The 18055-nt window shown below is 41.0% G+C and overlaps 1 protein-coding gene across 2 annotated transcripts in view; it reads left to right on the forward strand.

Annotated features, from left to right (window-relative positions):
• The first annotated feature begins 4446 nt into the window (after positions 1-4446).
• The window catches only part of mthfd2l (methylenetetrahydrofolate dehydrogenase (NADP+ dependent) 2 like), a 38324-nt gene continuing 24715 nt past the window's right edge, over positions 4447-18055 (forward strand). The window contains exons 1-5 of one of the 2 annotated variants that reach the window (XM_042331253.1): positions 4447-4644; positions 5344-5528; positions 15472-15594; positions 15688-15840; positions 17653-17760. In XM_042331253.1, coding sequence (XP_042187187.1) covers positions 4508-4644; positions 5344-5528; positions 15472-15594; positions 15688-15840; positions 17653-17760 — 706 coding nt within the window. In that variant the 5' untranslated portion in view covers positions 4447-4507. The other variant, XM_042331254.1, reaches the window with a different exon arrangement.

An 18055-nucleotide genomic window follows, 5' to 3' on the forward strand; every position in this document is an offset into this window, starting at 1 on the left:
AACCAACAACATGAACTCTGACATCGTGGCTACCCTCTCAATACCAAGGGGTATCATCATCCTCTCCACTGCCAGATTCTACTGGGATGCTGTCTGGAAAGCTGTTAGGAAGAACGCCTTCCATCAGAGCCATGGTATATGCGTTTCACCGAGCATCTCAGCCCGGAGGACATAGAAAGAAGGAACAAGTTGTGGCCAACGATCAAGAAAGAACGAAATGAGGGGACGGCTGCTTACTTTGTAGGAGGACGAGGCTTCATCAACGGTTCAGAAATCTATATTTCTCCCTAAAATCTCACCAGAAGGGACAGGTTGATGGTTTCAGCCATAGTATTGTCATTTTCCTTATGTTGTTTACCTAGCAAGCATCAGGTGACTATTTTTCAGGAATAAGGTACTTAAATTTATTAGTTTGTTCTTTTATGACCAGAATGAATACCTATTTTGTTTACAAACTTACGAAGAAGATTGAAAGCTGAATTTATGTATACAGTAACTAAGATACTGTTTTAAAGGGCATACAGGTCTGCTCTGACTTTACACGGTTATTGTTCTATTTAGTTATTAATACTTATTTCCAAAAAAGGTCTTAGGAACGTTTATATGTCAAATTTTTTTAATAAAATTATTGTATGATCAGTTTTCATATGTACTTAAAATAGTAGGTACCCTTTTATTTAAATTATTAATTTGTATTTTATTTCTCCCGAATAGTTCCATATTCCACTAAAGAGGGTTTTTAGTCTCTCTTACTACAAGAACCCTTGGTTTGGTCTTGAACACCATTTCCAGTTGAGTTGAATTTCAAAGCCGGATAAGGTCTAGCTCAGAGTTGATTGAATAGGCTATTTTCACTTTAAATTGACTTAAATGGTGCAGATCTCGGTTCCTTATCGTTTACGTTCACTGCTCCTACGTCTTTGACTCTTCCTACTACAGTTTATACTTTTATAATCTTTGTTGTTTTGTCTTTGTCTATATTATCTCTTAATGCTAGGGGGGTTACGAAACAATGTGAAGCGCAAGGCCTTTTTTTAATTTGCTAAACAATTTCGAACATATTTTTGCTTTCTTCAAGTCTCATTCAATTTCGGCTGATGCCAACTTCTGGAGGTCACAGTGGGGCAACGATATTTGGCTGTCCCATGGATCTGAACGCTCTGCTGGTGTCACTACAATGAACAATAGAAAATATGTCAGTAATCTTGCTAAGACCAGAAAAGCTGAGGAGGAAAAGGTGTTCATTAAGATAACTTCCCTTTCTCAGAGGTCCCCAGCCGACCTCTCGGGGGAGGCGAAGATGGAACTAATTGAGTTACAAAATAAACTGGATAATATATATAGATAAAAACAGAAGGAGCCTTTATTAGATCTAGGAAAAAATGGATTGAGGAGGGAGAACAGAATTCATCCTATTTCTTTAGACTTGAGAAATTTCACTCTAAAAATAACACTATCCATAAATTAAACATTGATGGTGTTATTGCAGATGAGCAAAAATTAATCGCTAAATACTGTAGCAATTTTTACAGAAAATTGTATAGCTCTACGTACTGTCAGGAATCCACAGATATGTTTTTTTAACTCACTGAATAATGTTCACTCTATCAGTGATACAGAATCTAAACAGTGTGATGAACCCATCAAAGTTGAAGAGATTATAGAGTCTATCAAACATCTAAAGAACAATAACTCACCAGGTGTTGATGGTTGAAGATATCCCTCTCCTGGTGTGGGGGTTGTGCTTTGGCAAAGTGGGTGGGGTTATATCCTTCCTGTTTGACCCTGTCCGGGGGTATCATCGGATGGGTCCACAGTGTCTCCTGACCCCTCCTGTCTCAGCCTCCAGTATTTATGCTGCAGTAGTTTATGTGTCAGGGGGCTAGGGTCAGTTTGTTATATCTGGAGTACTTCTCCTATCTTATCCGGTGTCCTGTGTGAATTTAAGTATGCTCTCTCTAATTCTCTCTTTCTTTCTCTCTCTCGGAGGACCTGAGCCCTAGGACCATGCCTCAGGACTACCTGACATGATGACTCCTTGCTGTCCCCAGTCAACCTGGCCGTGCTGCTGCTCCAGTTTCAACTGTTCTGCCTGTGATTATTACTATTTGACCATGCTGGTCATTTATGAACATTTGAACATCTTGGCCATGTTCTGTTATAATCTCCACCCGGCACAGCCAGAAGAGGACTGGTCACCCCTCATAGCCTGGTTCCTCTCTAGGTTTCTTCCTAGGTTTTGGCCTTTCTAGGGAGTTTTTCCTAGCCACTGTGCTTCTACACCTGCATTGCTTGCTGTTTGGGGTTTTAGGCTGGGTTTCTGTACAGCACTTTGAGATATCAGCTGATGTACGAAGGGCTATATAAATAAATTTGATTTGAATTGATCAGAATTTTACAAATAATTTTCTGAACAAGTAGCTCCTTTCCTATTTGAAGTCTTTTTTAGAGAGTATTAAAAACAATGTTCTCCCTCCTACAATAAGTCAGGGGTTAATCACACTGATACCTAAACCTAAAAAAGAAGTGCTGCTCATCGATAACTGGCGTCCAATTTATCTTCTTAATAATGACTACAAGATTAGCCTTACTACTTGCAAAAATAATTAAAGAAGTCCTGGATGCAGTCATTGATGAAACACAGTCTGGCTTCATGAGGAACAGACATATTTCTGACAATGTCAGACTAGTATTAGACATACTTGACTACTCAGACCTAATAACTGAGGATAGCTTCATATTATTTTTTAGATTTTTATAAAGCATTTGACACAGTTTCTCTTCCACTCCCTTGAGAGACTTGGCTTTGGGGATTTTTTCTGTAAGGCTATTAAGACTCTCTATGCAAATGGTAACAGCTCTATCAAATTGAAATATGGCACCTCACCTAGATTTGAGTTAAAGAGAGGAATTAGGCAAGGTTGTCCTATCTCCCCGTACCTGTTTTTATTAATCACCCAACTTCTTACAAATTCTTTAAATAATAGTCCTGTAAAAGGTATTTCCATGGCTGGTAAATAAATTATTATAAGCCAGCTGGCTGATGATACTACACTTTTTCTGAAAGACGCTAACCAAATTCCCATAATCGATCAATTTGATACAATCCTTTTCCAAAGCGTCTGGTCTATATCTTAACATTAAGAAATGTGAACTCATGGCTGTCAAAGATTGTGTGACACCTTCATATTATGGTATTCCAGTAAAAGAAGAACTTCCATATTTAGGCATAACCATTAAAGGATCAGAAGTCTCGAGGCTTACTACATTTTAATCCTCTTATTAAAAATACCCAGAAGAAGCTAAATCAATGGCTACAGAGGGACTTATCTTTAAAAGGTAGAGTCCTAATAACCAAGGCTGAAGGTATCTCTAGACTAACATATGGTGCTCTATCTTTATATCTTGGCAGTAAAATATGCAAGGAGATAGACCAGATGCTTTTCAACTTTCTGTGGAGAAACCGTACCCATTACATTAGGAAAACTGTTGTAATGAACACTTATGAGAATGCTGGACTGAATTTTCTGGACATTACTACTTTATTACACACAGAAAAAGAAACAGGCACGGAGCAGGTCGGTCTCGAACCCTCAAACTTCTAGCCCGAAGTCCAGCGCGCTATCGACTGCCATAAAAGCACGCTCGAGCGGCTGAGTCGATATCCGCACATATAAACCCAGGGTCGATACACTATGCAGCATCATCTAGATATGTGTGCAAAAAAAAAAAAGTTCAACAGTCACCTTCTGCTTCCATTTCTGTCAAACCATCTAATGCCTGGTGTCCACCAGATGCATAGGAGTTTTGTTTTACCGGATGTCTAGTCCGCATTTCTGTACATGGCACACGTGCTTCGCTTTCCAACTAGCTCGAAGCTAGTTGCAGTGTGCGCACTTCTGCGTGTACCACCGCATGGTAAAGCAACCGATAGGTTGAACATATTGAACACGTGCAGGCACACAACTGCTCCATTGACAATGAATGACTTCCACCTGAAAGCGAAGAGTTTGATGCATCTGGTTGACGTGAGGCATAAGTATACACTTTGAAGGATAAATTGGATTTATTCAACACAGAACCCACTGCAACTGCATCTGCCAATGCTGAAAGGCAAACGCAGCGTGAATGTATTTCTGGTGTACCAAAACGCAAGGATCATGTAGGTTTGATCGAGGCTGAATGCACAACGCAACATTAGGAAGTAGCATTAGCCACTAGAATGTGGTTGAAAAATGTTTTTAATAAAGTATGCATATTTTACACGCCCCCCCCCTGCCTTCTCGCCATTAAATATTGTTAAGGGGGAAATCTACGCATTTGCAGCGTGAATGGAGAATGTTTTAGGTATGAACCGGTTCACCGGGATACAAATGTATTGCCCGCTGCATACAATGCAATTGGACGGTACAATGAAACTATCAATACCAAATATCGCCATCTGCAGGCCGTTGGGCTACCCCCTATCCACAGTCACACACACACACACAGCGGCGGGGCGGGCAACATGGCGGCCTCTATCTCCCCGCTACGCTCCTCCTACAGGATTTGTAACAGTCTGTCCTTCCACCACTACCGAGCCAAACTGCGGATGCACAGAAAGTGCGAGAGCCAGAGAAGACATCTCCATGCGTCAGTCACCAGGTAAAAAGCAAGAAACATGTGAGGGAGACAGAGAGGAGGGATGCTCCATACTGCTGCTAGCTGATACCGGTGAAAGGGCGACCTGTTCGTCACCTGTCAGTCGGTGAGATTGACAGCTAGCTGCATCGTGCAGTGTACTGTAGCAAGGGCACGTGCTGGCTAGCTGGCGGAAAATAACGGAGGGGGGGCGGGCAGATTTAAAACACTACAGATAAGATGATAGCTAGTTACTGTTAACAAACGCGTCGAACTTGCATTGCATTAATTTCTGCATTATCTCTCTTGAGGGGAGGCTATGAGGTTGAGCTAGTTAGCTAGTTAGTTATCCCGGCTCAGTTCAACAAGGTTGCAATAGGCCTGACAATGCGCATTAGGTGCCAAGGATAACTCCTGTCACGAGCACCTGTCAGATCAATTTGAGATGACACACTATGTTGTTTTTATCCACTGTCACTTAAGTCTAGTCCAGTTTTTGAAACCCTTACACTTCTCAAATGATACGGAGAGTGCTTTTGATGATATCAGACAGTAAATAGATGGTATTTAATTATAGCAAGTTTATAATAGCTTCACACCTCAAAGCCACCTTGTCCCTGCAGCATTCTAGTCATCTCATGTAATGGTGTAATATTCAGCCAGCCTACAAAACGTGTTTGTGTGTGTGTGTGTGTGTGTGTGTGTGTGTGTGTGTGTGTGCAGGCATGCTGCAGTGGTGGTGTCAGGGACAGAGATGGCACGTCAGATTCACAGAGAGATTCAGAGGGAGGTGGAGGAGCTGGTCACCGGCGGCAACATGAGACCCCACCTGGGTGTGGTGTTGGTTGGGGACGACCCGGCTAGTCGCACCTACGTCAGGAACAAGACCAGAGCTGCTAGTATACTGGGTAGGAAGGGTATACACACACACACACACACACACACACACACACAAAGCTCTAGGAAAAGCTGTCCGTCTAAACAAAGAACGAGTGTCTGTTTTTTTGTATGCAGATGGAATTGTATTGATCTCTGAAACTGAAGATGAGCTTCAAGAAATGTTAAATATTGTTTTTAACTGGTGTGAACGATTAAAAACAGAATTTCAGTGTAGACAACTAAGTTAGTTCACGATAGGAACTCAGCAGGGCCTTTCACTATAGGAACTCAGCAGGGCCTTTCACGATAGGAACTCAGCAGGGCCTTTCACGATAGGAACTCAGCAGGGCCTTTCACTATAGGAACTCAGCAGGGCCTTTCACTATAGGAACTCAGCAGGGCCTCTCGCTATAGGAACTCAGCAGGGCCTTCCACGATAGGAACTCAGCAGGGCCTTTCACTATAGGAACTCAGCAGGGCCTTTCACTATAGGAACTCAGCAGGGCCTTTCACTATAGGAACTCAGCAGGGCCTCTCGCTATAGGAACTCAGCAGGGCCTTCCACGATAGGAACTCAGCAGGGCCTTTCACGATAGGAACTCAGCAGGGCCTCTCGCTATAGGAACTCAGCAGGGCCTTCCACGATAGGAACTCAGCAGGGCCTTTCACTATAGGAACTCAGCAGGGCCTTTCACTATAGGAACTCAGCAGGGCCTTTCACTATAGGAACTCAGCAGGGCCTTTCACTATAGGAACTCAGCAGGGCCTTTCGCTATAGGAACTCAGCAAGGCCTTTCACTATAGGAACTCAGCAGGGCCTTTCACTATAGGAACTCAGGGGCCTTTCACTATAGGAACTCAGCAGGGCCTTTCACTATAGGAACTCAGCAGGGCCTTCCACTATAGCAGGGCCTTCCGCTATAGGAACTCAGCAGGGCCTTTCACTATAGGAACTCAGCAGGCCTTCCACGATAGGAACTCAGCAGGGCCTTTCACTATAGGAACTCAGCAGGGCCTTTCACTATAGGAACTCAGCAGGGCCTTTCACGATAGGAACTCAGCAGGGCCTTTCACGATAGGAACTCAGCAGGGCCTTTCACTATAGGAACTCAGCAGGGCCTTTCACGATAGGAACTCAGCAGGGCCTTTCACGATAGGAACTCAGCAGGGCCTTTCACGATAGGAACTCAGCAGGGCCTTTCACGATAGGAACTCAGCAGGGCCTTTCACGATAGGAACTCAGCAGGGCCTTTCACTATAGGAACTCAGCAGGGCCTTTCACTATAGGAACTCAGCAGGGCCTTTCACGATAGGAACTCAGCAGGGCCTTTCACTATAGGAACTCAGCAGGGCCTTTCACTATAGGAACTCAGCAGGGCCTTTCACTATAGGAACTCAGCAGGGCCTTTCACTATAGGAACTCAGCAGGGCCTTTCACGATAGGAACTCAGCAGGGCCTTTCACTATAGGAACTCAGCAGGGCCTTTCACGATAGGAACTCAGCAGGGCCTTTCACGATAGGAACTCAGCAGGGCCTTTCACTATAGGAACTCAGCAGGGCCTTTCACTATAGGAACTCAGCAGGGCCTTCCACGATAGGAACTCAGCAGGGCCTTTCACTATAGGAACTCAGCAGGTCATGTAACACATTTAATTTTCCTTTGTTGTCTTGAGATAATACATGTTGTCAGTACAAGTATCTGGGGTTGATTATTAATGCATTTTTGGATTACAATGTTTCTGTTCATAGCTAACCATGTGAATGGTGTCCTTGGTGACATGGTGCCCTTGGTGACATGGTGTCCTTGGTGCCCTTGGTGACATGGTGTCCTTGGTGACATGGTGCCCTTAGTGACATGGTGCCCTTAGTGACATGGTGTCCCTTGGTGACATGGTGTCCTTGGTGACATGGTGCCCTTAGTGACATGGTGTCCTTGGTGACATGGTGTCCTTGGTGACATGGTGTTCTTGGTGACATGGTGCCCTTGGTGACATGGTGCCCTTGGTGACATGGTGTCCTTGGTGACATGGTGTTCTTGGTGACATGGTGCCCTTGGTGACATGGTGCCCTTGGTGACATGGTGTCCTTGGTGACATGGTGTCCTTGTTGACATGGTGTCCTTAGTGACATTATTGCCAAGTGTAAAGCCATGGGTGTCCTACCTTTCTAATGTTTCACTAATCTTTTTTTATATGACCTATTATTACATATGGGAACATCAGCATGGGAACATCAGCATGGGAACAACAGATTGGGAAGATTGGGAATTACAGATTGGGAACAAGGGAACAACCGCGTGGGGTCATCAGTATATGTGCAGTAGTAAGGAGGTAGGAGAATGGGGGCATCAGTATATGTGCAGTAGTAAGGAGGTAGGAGAATGGGGGCATCTGTATATGTGCAGTAGTAAGGAGGTAGGAGAATGGGGGCATCTGTATAGGTGCAGTAGTAAGGAGGTAGGAGAATGGGGGCATCTGTATAGGTGCAGTAGTAAGGAGGTAGGAGAATGGGGGCATCTGTATAGGTGCAGTATTAAGGGGGTAGGAGAATGGGGGCATCAGTATAGGTGCAGTAGTAAGGAGGTAGGAGAATGGGGCATCTGTATAGGTGCAGTAGTAAGGAGGTAGGAGAATGGGGGCATCAGTATATGTGCAGTAGTAAGGAGGTAGAATGGGGGCATCAGTATAGGTGCAGTAGTAAGGAGGTAGAATGGGGGCATCAATATAGGTGCAGTAGTAAGGAGGTAGAATGGGGGCATCAGTATAGGTGCAGTAGTAAGGAGGTAGAATGGGCGCATCTGTATATGTGCAGTAGTAAGGAGGTAGAATGGGGGCATCAGTATAGGTGCAGTAGTAAGGAGGTAGAATGGGGGCATCAGTATATGTGCAGTAGTAAGGAGGTAGAATGGGGGCATCTGTATATGTGCAGTAGTAAGGAGGTAGAATGGGGGCATCTGTATAGGTGCAGTAGTAAGGAGGTAGAATGGGGGCATCAGTATAGGTGCAGTAGTAAGGAGGTAGAATGGGGGCATCAGTATAGGTGCAGTAGTAAGGAGGTAGAATGGGGGCATCAGTATATGTGCAGTAGTAAGGAGGTAGAATGGGGGCATCTGTATAGGTGCAGTAGTAAGGAGGTAGAATGGGGGCATCAGTATAGGTGCAGTAGTAAGGAGGTAGAATGGGGGCATCAGTATATGTGCAGTAGTAAGGAGGTAGAATGGGGGCATCTGTATATGTGCAGTAGTAAGGAGGTAGAATGGGGGCATCAGTATAGGTGCAGTAGTAAGGAGGTAGAATGGGGGCATCAGTATATGTGCAGTAGTAAGGAGGTAGAATGGGGGCATCAGTATAGGTGCAGTAGTAAGGAGGTAGAATGGGGGCATCAGTATATGTGCAGTAGTAAGGAGGTAGAATGGGGGCATCTGTATATGTGCAGTAGTAAGGAGGTAGAATGGGGGCATCAGTATAGGTGCAGTAGTAAGGAGGTAGAATGGGGGCATCTGTATATGTGCAGTAGTAAGGAGGTAGAATGGGGGCATCAGTATAGGTGCAGTAGTAAGGAGGTAGAATGGGGGCATCTGTATATGTGCAGTAGTAAGGAGGTAGAATGGGGGCATCAGTATAGGTGCAGTAGTAAGGAGGTAGAATGGGGGCATCAGTATAGGTGCAGTAGTAAGGAGGTAGAATGGGGGCATCAGTATAGGTGCAGTATTAAGGAGGTAGAATGGGGGCATCAGTATAGGTGCAGTATTAAGGAGGTAGAATGGGGGGCATCAGTATAGGTGCAGTAGTAAGGAGGTAGAATGGGGGCATCAGTATAGGTGCAGTAGTATTTCTCAGACATTATACTGTTGTTAATGCTGTTTTTAACCATGCTGCAGATTTGACCTTGGTGTGGGTAAATAGACTCCAAATGCTGCTATTCAAGGACATATGGGCAGCATATGGCATTAAATTGCCTGAGATTTTGGAGCCAAACGAGCATCTATGTAGGTGTGTATTTTCATGGGCTTTGTCACTGATACCTACTGCCTTTATCAGTTCACTGATACCTACTGCCTTTACCAGTTCACTGATACCTACTGCCTTTACCAGTTCACTGATACCTACTGCCTTTATCAGTTCACTGATACCTACTGCCTCTACCAGTTCACTGATACCTACTGCCTTTACCAGTTCACTGATACCTACTGATACCTACTGCCTTTACCAGTTCACTGATACCTACTGATACCTACTGCCTTTACCAGTTCACTGATACCTACTGATACCTACTGCCTTTACCAGTTCACTGATACCTACTGCCTCTACCAGTTCACTGATACCTACTGCCTTTATCAGTTCACTGATACCTACTGCCTCTACCAGTTCACTGATACCTACTGCCTTTACCAGTTCACTGATACCTACTGCCTCTACCAGTTCACTGATACCTACTGCCTTTACCAGTTCACTGATACCTACAAGCCTTTACCAGTTCACTGATACCTACTGATACCTACTGCCTTTATCAGTTCACTGATACCTACTGATACCTACTGCCTTTATCAGTTCACTGATACCTACTGCCTCTACCAGTTCACTGATACCTACTGCCTTTACCAGTTCACTGATACCTACTGCCTCTACCAGTTCACTGATACCTACTGCCTTTACCAGTTCACTGATACCTACTGCCTTTACCAGTTCACTGATACCTACTGATACCTACTGCCTTTATCAGTTCACTGATACCTACTGCCTCTACCAGTTCACTGATACCTACTGCCTTTACCAGTTCACTGATACCTTAAGCTTTTACCAGTTCACTGATACCTACTGCCTTTATCAGTTCACTGATACCTACTGCCTTTACCAGTTCACTGATACCTACTGCCTCTACCAGTTCACTGATACCTACTGCCTTTACCAGTTCACTGATACCTACTGCCTTTATCAGTTCACTGATACCTACTGCCTTTATCAGTTCACTGATACCTACTGCCTTTACCAGTTCACTGATACCTACTGCCTTTACCAGTTCACTGATACCTACTGCCTCTACCAGTTCACTGATACCTACTGCCTTTACCAGTTCACTGATACCTACTGCCTTTACCAGTTCACTGATACCTACTGCCTTTATCCGTACACTGATACCTTAAGCCTTTACCAGTTCACTGATACCTACTGCCTTTATCAGTTCACTGATACCTACTGCCTCTACCAGTTCACTGATACCTACTGATACCTACTGCCTTTATCAGTTCACTGATACCTACTGCCTCTACCAGTTCACTGATACCTACTGCCTTTACCAGTTCACTGATACCTTAAGCTTTTACCAGTTCACTGATACCTACTGCCTTTATCAGTTCACTGATACCTACTGCCTTTACCAGTTCACTGATACCTACTGCCTTTACCCGTTTTGGGACAGAACTCTTACGTACGTACAGTTTTATCCATTTCGAAGCTCTTTTGTAAAATGTTGATGTGGAGTCGCCCCCTCGCTATTGAGACTGGTCGATGCACACTAGATGATGTGTGCTTTCTGTAACAGAATCTGATGCCTTGATTTACTGTGGGTTATAAAACGACATTATGGGTGGTCTTTACTGTGGGTTATAAAACAACATTATGGGTGGTCTTTACTGTGGGTTATAAAACAACATTATGGGTGGTCTTTAGTGTGGGTTATAAAACAACAGGGGTGGTCTTTACTGTGGGTTATAAAACAACATTATGGGTGGTCTTTAGTGTGGGTTATAAAACAACAGGGGTGGTCTTTACTGTGGGTTATAAAACAACATTATGGGTGGTCTTTACCGTGGGCTATAAAACAACATTATGGGTGGTCTTTACCGTGGGTTATAAAACGACATTATGGGTGGTCTTTACCGTGGGTTATAAAACAACATTATGGGTGGTCTTTACTGTGGGTTATAAAATGACATTATGGGTGGTCTTTACCGTGGGTTATAAAACAACATTATGGGTGGTCTTTACCGTGGGTTATAAAACAACATTATGGGTTGTCTTTACTGTGGGTTATAAAACAACATTATTGGTGGTCTTTACTGTGGGTTATAAAACAACATTATGGGTGGTCTTTACAGTGGGTTATAAAACAACATTAGGGGTGGTCTTTACTGTGGGTTCTAAAACAACATTATGGGTGGTCTTTACTGTGGGTTATAAAACAACATTATGGGTGGTCTTTACTGTGGGTTATAAAACAACATTATGGGTGGTCTTTACTGTGGGTTATGCAAACAACATTATGGGTGGTCTTTACTGTGGTTTATAAAACAACGTTATGGGTGGTCTTTACTGTGGGTTATAAAACAACATTATGGGTGGTCTTTACTGTGGGTTATAAAACAACATTATGGGTGGTCTTTACTGTGGGTTATAAAACAACATTAGGGGTGGTCTTTACTGTGGGTTATGAAACAACATTATGGGTGGTCTTTACTGTGGGTTATAAAACAACATTATGGGTGGTCTTTACTGTGGGTTATAAAACAACATTATGGGTGGTCTTTACTGTGGGTTATAAAACAACATTATGGGTGGTCTTTAGTGTGGGTTATAAAACAACATTATGGGTGGTCTTTACTGTGGGTTATAAAACAACATTATGGGTGGTCTTTACTGTGGGTTATAAAACAACATTATGGGTGGTCTTTACTGTGGGTTATAAAACAACATTAGGGGTGGTCTTTACTGTGGGTTATAAAACAACATTATGGGTGGTCTTTACTGTGGGTTATAAAACAACATTATGGGTGGTCTTTACTGTGGGTTATGAAACAACATTATGGGTGTGGTCTTTACTGTGGTTTATAAAACAACGTTATGGGTGGTCTTTACTGTGGGTTATAAAACAACATTATGGGTGGTCTTTACTGTGGGTTATAAAACAACATTATGGGTGGTCTTTACTGTGGGTTATAAAACAACATGGGTAGTCTTTACTGTGGGTTATAAAACAACATTAGGGGTGGTCTTTACTGTGGGTTATAAAACAACATTATGGGTGGTCTTTACCGTGGGTTATAAAACAACATTATGGGTGGTCTTTACTGTGGGTTATAAAACAACATTATGGGTGGTCTTTACTGTGGGTTATAAAACAACATTATGGGTGGTCTTTACTGTGGGTTATAAAACAACATTATGGGTGGTCTTTACTGTGGGTTACAAAACAACATTATGGGTGGTCTTTACTGTGGGTTATAAAACAACATTATGGGTGGTCTTTACTGTGGGTCATGAAACGACATTATGGGTGGTCTTTACTGTGGGTTATAAAACAACATTAGGGGTGGTCTTTACTGTGTGTTATGAAACAACATTATGGGTGGTCTTTACTGTGGGTCATGAAACGACATTATGGGTGGTCTTTACTGTGGGTTATAAAACAACATTAGGGGTGGTCTTTACTGTGGGTTATGAAACAACATTATGGGTGGTCTTTACTGTGGGTTATAAAACAACATTATGGGTGGTCTTTACTGTGGGTTATAAAACAACATTATGGGTGGTCTTTACTGTGGGTTATAAAACAACATTATGGGTGGCCTTTACTGTGGGTCATGAAACGACATTATGGGTGGTCTTTACTGTGGGTTATAAAACAACATTAGGGGTGGTCTTTACTGTGGGTTATGAAACAACATTATGGGTGGTCTTTACTGTGGGTTACAAAACAACATTATGGGTGGTCTTTAGCGTGGGTTATAAAACAACATTATGGGTGGCCTTTACTGTGGGTCATGAAACGACATTATGGGTGGTCTTTACTGTGGGTTATAAAACAACATTAGGGGTGGTCTTTACTGTGGGTTATAAAACAACATTATGGGTGGTCTTTACTGTGGGTTATAAAACAACATTAGGGGTGGTCTTTACTGTGGGTTATAAAACAACATTATGCTTTGTCTTTACTGTGGGTTATAAAACGACATTAGGAGTGGTCTTTACTGTGGGTTATAAAACAACATTATGGGTGGTCTTTACTGTGGGTTATGAAACGACATTATGGGTGGTCTTTACTGTGGGTTATAAAACAACATTATGGGTGGTCTTTACTGTGGGTCATGAAACGACATTATGGGTGGTCTTTACTGTGGGTTATAAAACAACATTAGGGGTGGTCTTTACTGTGGGTTATGAAACAACATTATGGGTGGTCTTTACTGTGGGTTATAAAACAACATTATGGGTGGTCTTTACTGTGGGTTATAAAACATTATGGGTGGTCTTTACTGTGGGTTATAAAACAACATTAGGGTGGTCTTTACTGTGGGTTATAAAACAACATTATGGGTGGTCTTTACTGTGGGTTATAAAACAACATTAGGGGTGGTCTTTACTGTGGGTTATGAAACAACATTATGGGTGGTCTTTACTGTGGGTTACAAAACAACATTATGGGTGGTCTTTAGCGTGGGTTATAAAACAACATTATGGGTGGCCTTTACTGTGGGTCATGAAACGACATTATGGGTGGTCTTTACTGTGGGTTATAAAACAACATTATGGGTGGTCTTTACTGTGGGTTATAAAACAACATTAGGGGTGGTCTTTACTGTGGGTTATAAAACAACATTATGCTTTGTCTTTACTGTGGGTTATAAAACGACATTAGGAGTGGTCTTTACTGTGGGTTATAAAACAACATTATGGGTGGTCTTTACTGTGGGTTATGAAACGACATTATGGGTGATATTTCATGTCAGCTGTCCAGCCAAAATGTTAACGTTCTACATTAAAATAATACATTCTGTGAATTTTTCATCAGGTAATAATATGCCGTGTTCATGTGCTAGTCGGAACTAGGAAACTATAAACTTGCTAACTGGTTTTAGTTCTACACATGCCACGTTCAACCAGTTAGCAAGTGGGAAATTTCAGAGTTTCCTAGTTCCGACTAGCACATGAACGCAGCAATAATGTAAATGTTTTCCAACAGAGACGTTTCTTTATAGGTTCCTAATTGTCCTTTTTTATAATCTATTATTATTATTTATTATTATTATTCATTATTATTTATTACTATTATTTATTATTATTATTTATTACTATTATTTATTATTATTATTCATTATTATTTATTACTATTATGTATTATTATTATTTATTATTATTATTATTAATGATTATTATTTATTATTATTATTATTATTTATTATTATTATAATTTATTATTATTATTAAATATTATTATTAATTAATGTTATTGTTATTTATTATGATTTATTGTAATAATAATAATTTGTTATTTTTATTTATTATTATTATTATTAATTAATATTATTATTATTTATTATAATTATTATAATGTATTATTATTATTTATTATTATTATTTATTATTATTATTATTTATTATAATTATCATGTATTATTATTGTTAGTTATTAGTTATAATTATTATGTATTATTATTATTATTATTTATTATTATTATTTATTATTATTATTATTTATTATAATTATTATGTATTATTATTATTATTTATTATAACTATTATGTATTATTATTATTAGTTATTATTTATTGTTATTATTATTAATTATTATTATTATTTATTATTATTATTTATTATTATTATTATTTATTATAATTATCATGTATTATTATTGTTAGTTATTAGTTATAATTATTATGTATTATTATTATTATTATTTATTATTATTATTTATTATTATTATTATTTATTATAATTATTATGTATTATTATTATTATTTATTATTATTATTATGTATTATTATTATTAGTTATTATTTATTATTATTATTATTAATTATTATTATTATTTATTATTATTATTATGTATTATTATTATTAGTTATTATTTATTATTATTATTTATTATTATTATGTATTATTATTATTATTATTTATTATTTATTATTATTATTTATTATTATTATTATTTGAATTGCTCTACTTTTTGACTGTGACGTGTGTTTCTCTCTCCAGGTATCTCTAGTGACACGGTGGTGAAACCTACCTCTGTCTCTCAGGATGAATTACTGGAGCTGATAGATAAGATGAACAGAGACTGGAAGGTCTCAGGCCTGCTGGTACAACTACCTCTACCAGGTAACACACACACACACACACACACACACTGTGCACAGAAACACCTACACCCTGACCGCTATACGAGAGGTCATCTTTTCCTGTCATGATTAGGGCACATCAAGGAGCGTGCTGTGTGTAACGCCATAGCTCCAGAGAAGGACGTGGATGGATTCCACATCGTCAACATAGGGAAGCTGTGTCTGGGCCAGACGTCTATGGTGCCTGCTACACCTGCTGCTGTGTGGGAGATCATCAGGAGAACAGGTACACACACACACATATACACACACACACATAAACACACACATATACACACACACTCACATATACACACACACACACACACACATACATACACACACACGCATACACACATACACATACACACACACACACACACACACACACATACACACACACACATAAATACACACACACACATGAATACACACACACACATGAATACACAAACACACACACATAAATACACACACATACACACACACACACACACACGCTGCTGTTGTATGGGAGATCATCATGTTACTATGTTCTCTCTGTACTATAGTTTATTGACATGTGAAGAAGGATAAAGCCCATTTTGTAAAACTGAAGAAGAAGGAGGAAGGGTTGCTGTGAACTAGTGGCTTTAATAAAGGGATACTTTGGGAGTTTCCCTTCTATCTACTTCCACAGAGGCAGATGTGTCTCTGTGTCCAGAATGAAGGAAGCTACAGGTCGATTTGCGAGCCAATGCTAATTAGCGGTAGCGCAATGACTGGAAGTCTATGGGTATCTGCTAGCACAGGCCTGGGCGATTTTCATTCGGGTTGTTATTGGTGTTATTGGTGTTACTGTTCCCCTCCATCCCAAATCAACTGATTTTAAACGAATTGCAATCTAAACTGAATATCATGATTAGATTAATTAAGAATTTAGTTAAGATTTTTTTTTCTTCTTAAATGACTTGCCTAGTTAAATTAAAATAAATAAAAAGTTGATTATTGGTGTCACACTTATACCCTAGCCCCAGCTAACACACCTGACTCCAATCAGGCCCCTGAGGACTGGAGTTGCCCAGGCCTGTACTAGCAGATAACCCAGATAACCCAGATAACCCAGATAACCCTTTAAACACCTCGTCCAAACTGAAGAAGAGGGAAGGGTTGCTGTGAAAGTCGTGGCGTCGACTCCAAAGGACTGTCTGCCCAGCTGTCATACCCTGGTTTATCCACTAGGTGGCAATCATCACCTTTTACTACACCTGAACTGTCTAGTAAATCTATATCACATTTTATTGGTCACTTACACATATTTAGCAGATCTTATTAGGGGTTTAGCAAAATGCTTGTATGTTTTTATTCACTTTAAAAATTATGGAAAAATACTTTTTTTGAAGCCAGTTAGGGATTGAATTAAAAAATAAAAGTGTATGAATTTAAATAGGATACTCACTTGAACTGAACTTTGTGTCTAGAGACTTGGAAGGGGAAGTACGCCGGTGATTGACATGTCTGTCTGTGTGTGCAGGTATCGAGGTGATTGACATGTCTGTCTGTGTGTGCAGGTATCGAGGTGATTGACGTGTGTGTGTGTGTGCAGGTATCGAGGTGATTGACATGTCTGTGTGTGTGTGCAGGTATCGAGGTGATTGACGTGTGTGTGTGTGTGCAGGTATCGAGGTGATTGACGTGTGTGTGTGTGCAGGTATCGAGGTGATTGACGTGTGTGTGTGTGCAGGTATCGAGGTGATTGACGTGTGTGTGTGTGTGCAGGTATCGAGGTGATTGACGTGTGTGTGTGTGCAGGTATCGAGGTGATTGACGTGTGTGTGTGCAGGTATCGAGGTGATTGACGTGTGTGTGTGTGCAGGTATCGAGGTGATTGACGTGTGTGTGTGTGTGCAGGTATCGAGGTGATTGACGTGTGTGTGTGTGCAGGTATCGAGGTGATTGACGTGTGTGTGTGTGTGCAGGTATCGAGGTGATTGACGTGTGTGTGTGTGTGCAGGTATCGAGGTGATTGACGTGTGTGTGTGTGTGCAGGTATCGAGGTGATTGACATGTGTGTGTGCAGGTATCGAGACAGTGGGGAAGAACGTGCTGGTGGCCGGACGCTCTAAGAATGTAGGTTTGCCCATCGCCATGCTGCTTCACACAGACCGCAACCACCAACGCCCTGGAGGTACGACACTGTGTGTGTGTGTGTGTGTGTGTGTGTGTGTGTGTGTGTGTGTAAGACTGTGTAATACGAGTAATTTGCAAGGAACGGTATATTTAATGGACCCCGTCTGGGAGTGTTTGCGTACATTGATGTTGCACCACAGCGGTTTTCCTCGTTATGAGGCTGTTTATTACAAAAGGGCTTCAAGTGAAGGAAATGATGAATACAATAAATTAATCAAATATCTCTGCACCTATTGTTCCAACAAGAACTGTTGGAATGCATGTACACGTTCTTGGAAGAGAGGAAGTTAGGA

Source organism: Oncorhynchus tshawytscha, linkage group LG12 (assembly GCF_018296145.1).
Source record: "Oncorhynchus tshawytscha isolate Ot180627B linkage group LG12, Otsh_v2.0, whole genome shotgun sequence".
Lineage (NCBI taxonomy): Eukaryota > Metazoa > Chordata > Actinopteri > Salmoniformes > Salmonidae > Oncorhynchus > Oncorhynchus tshawytscha.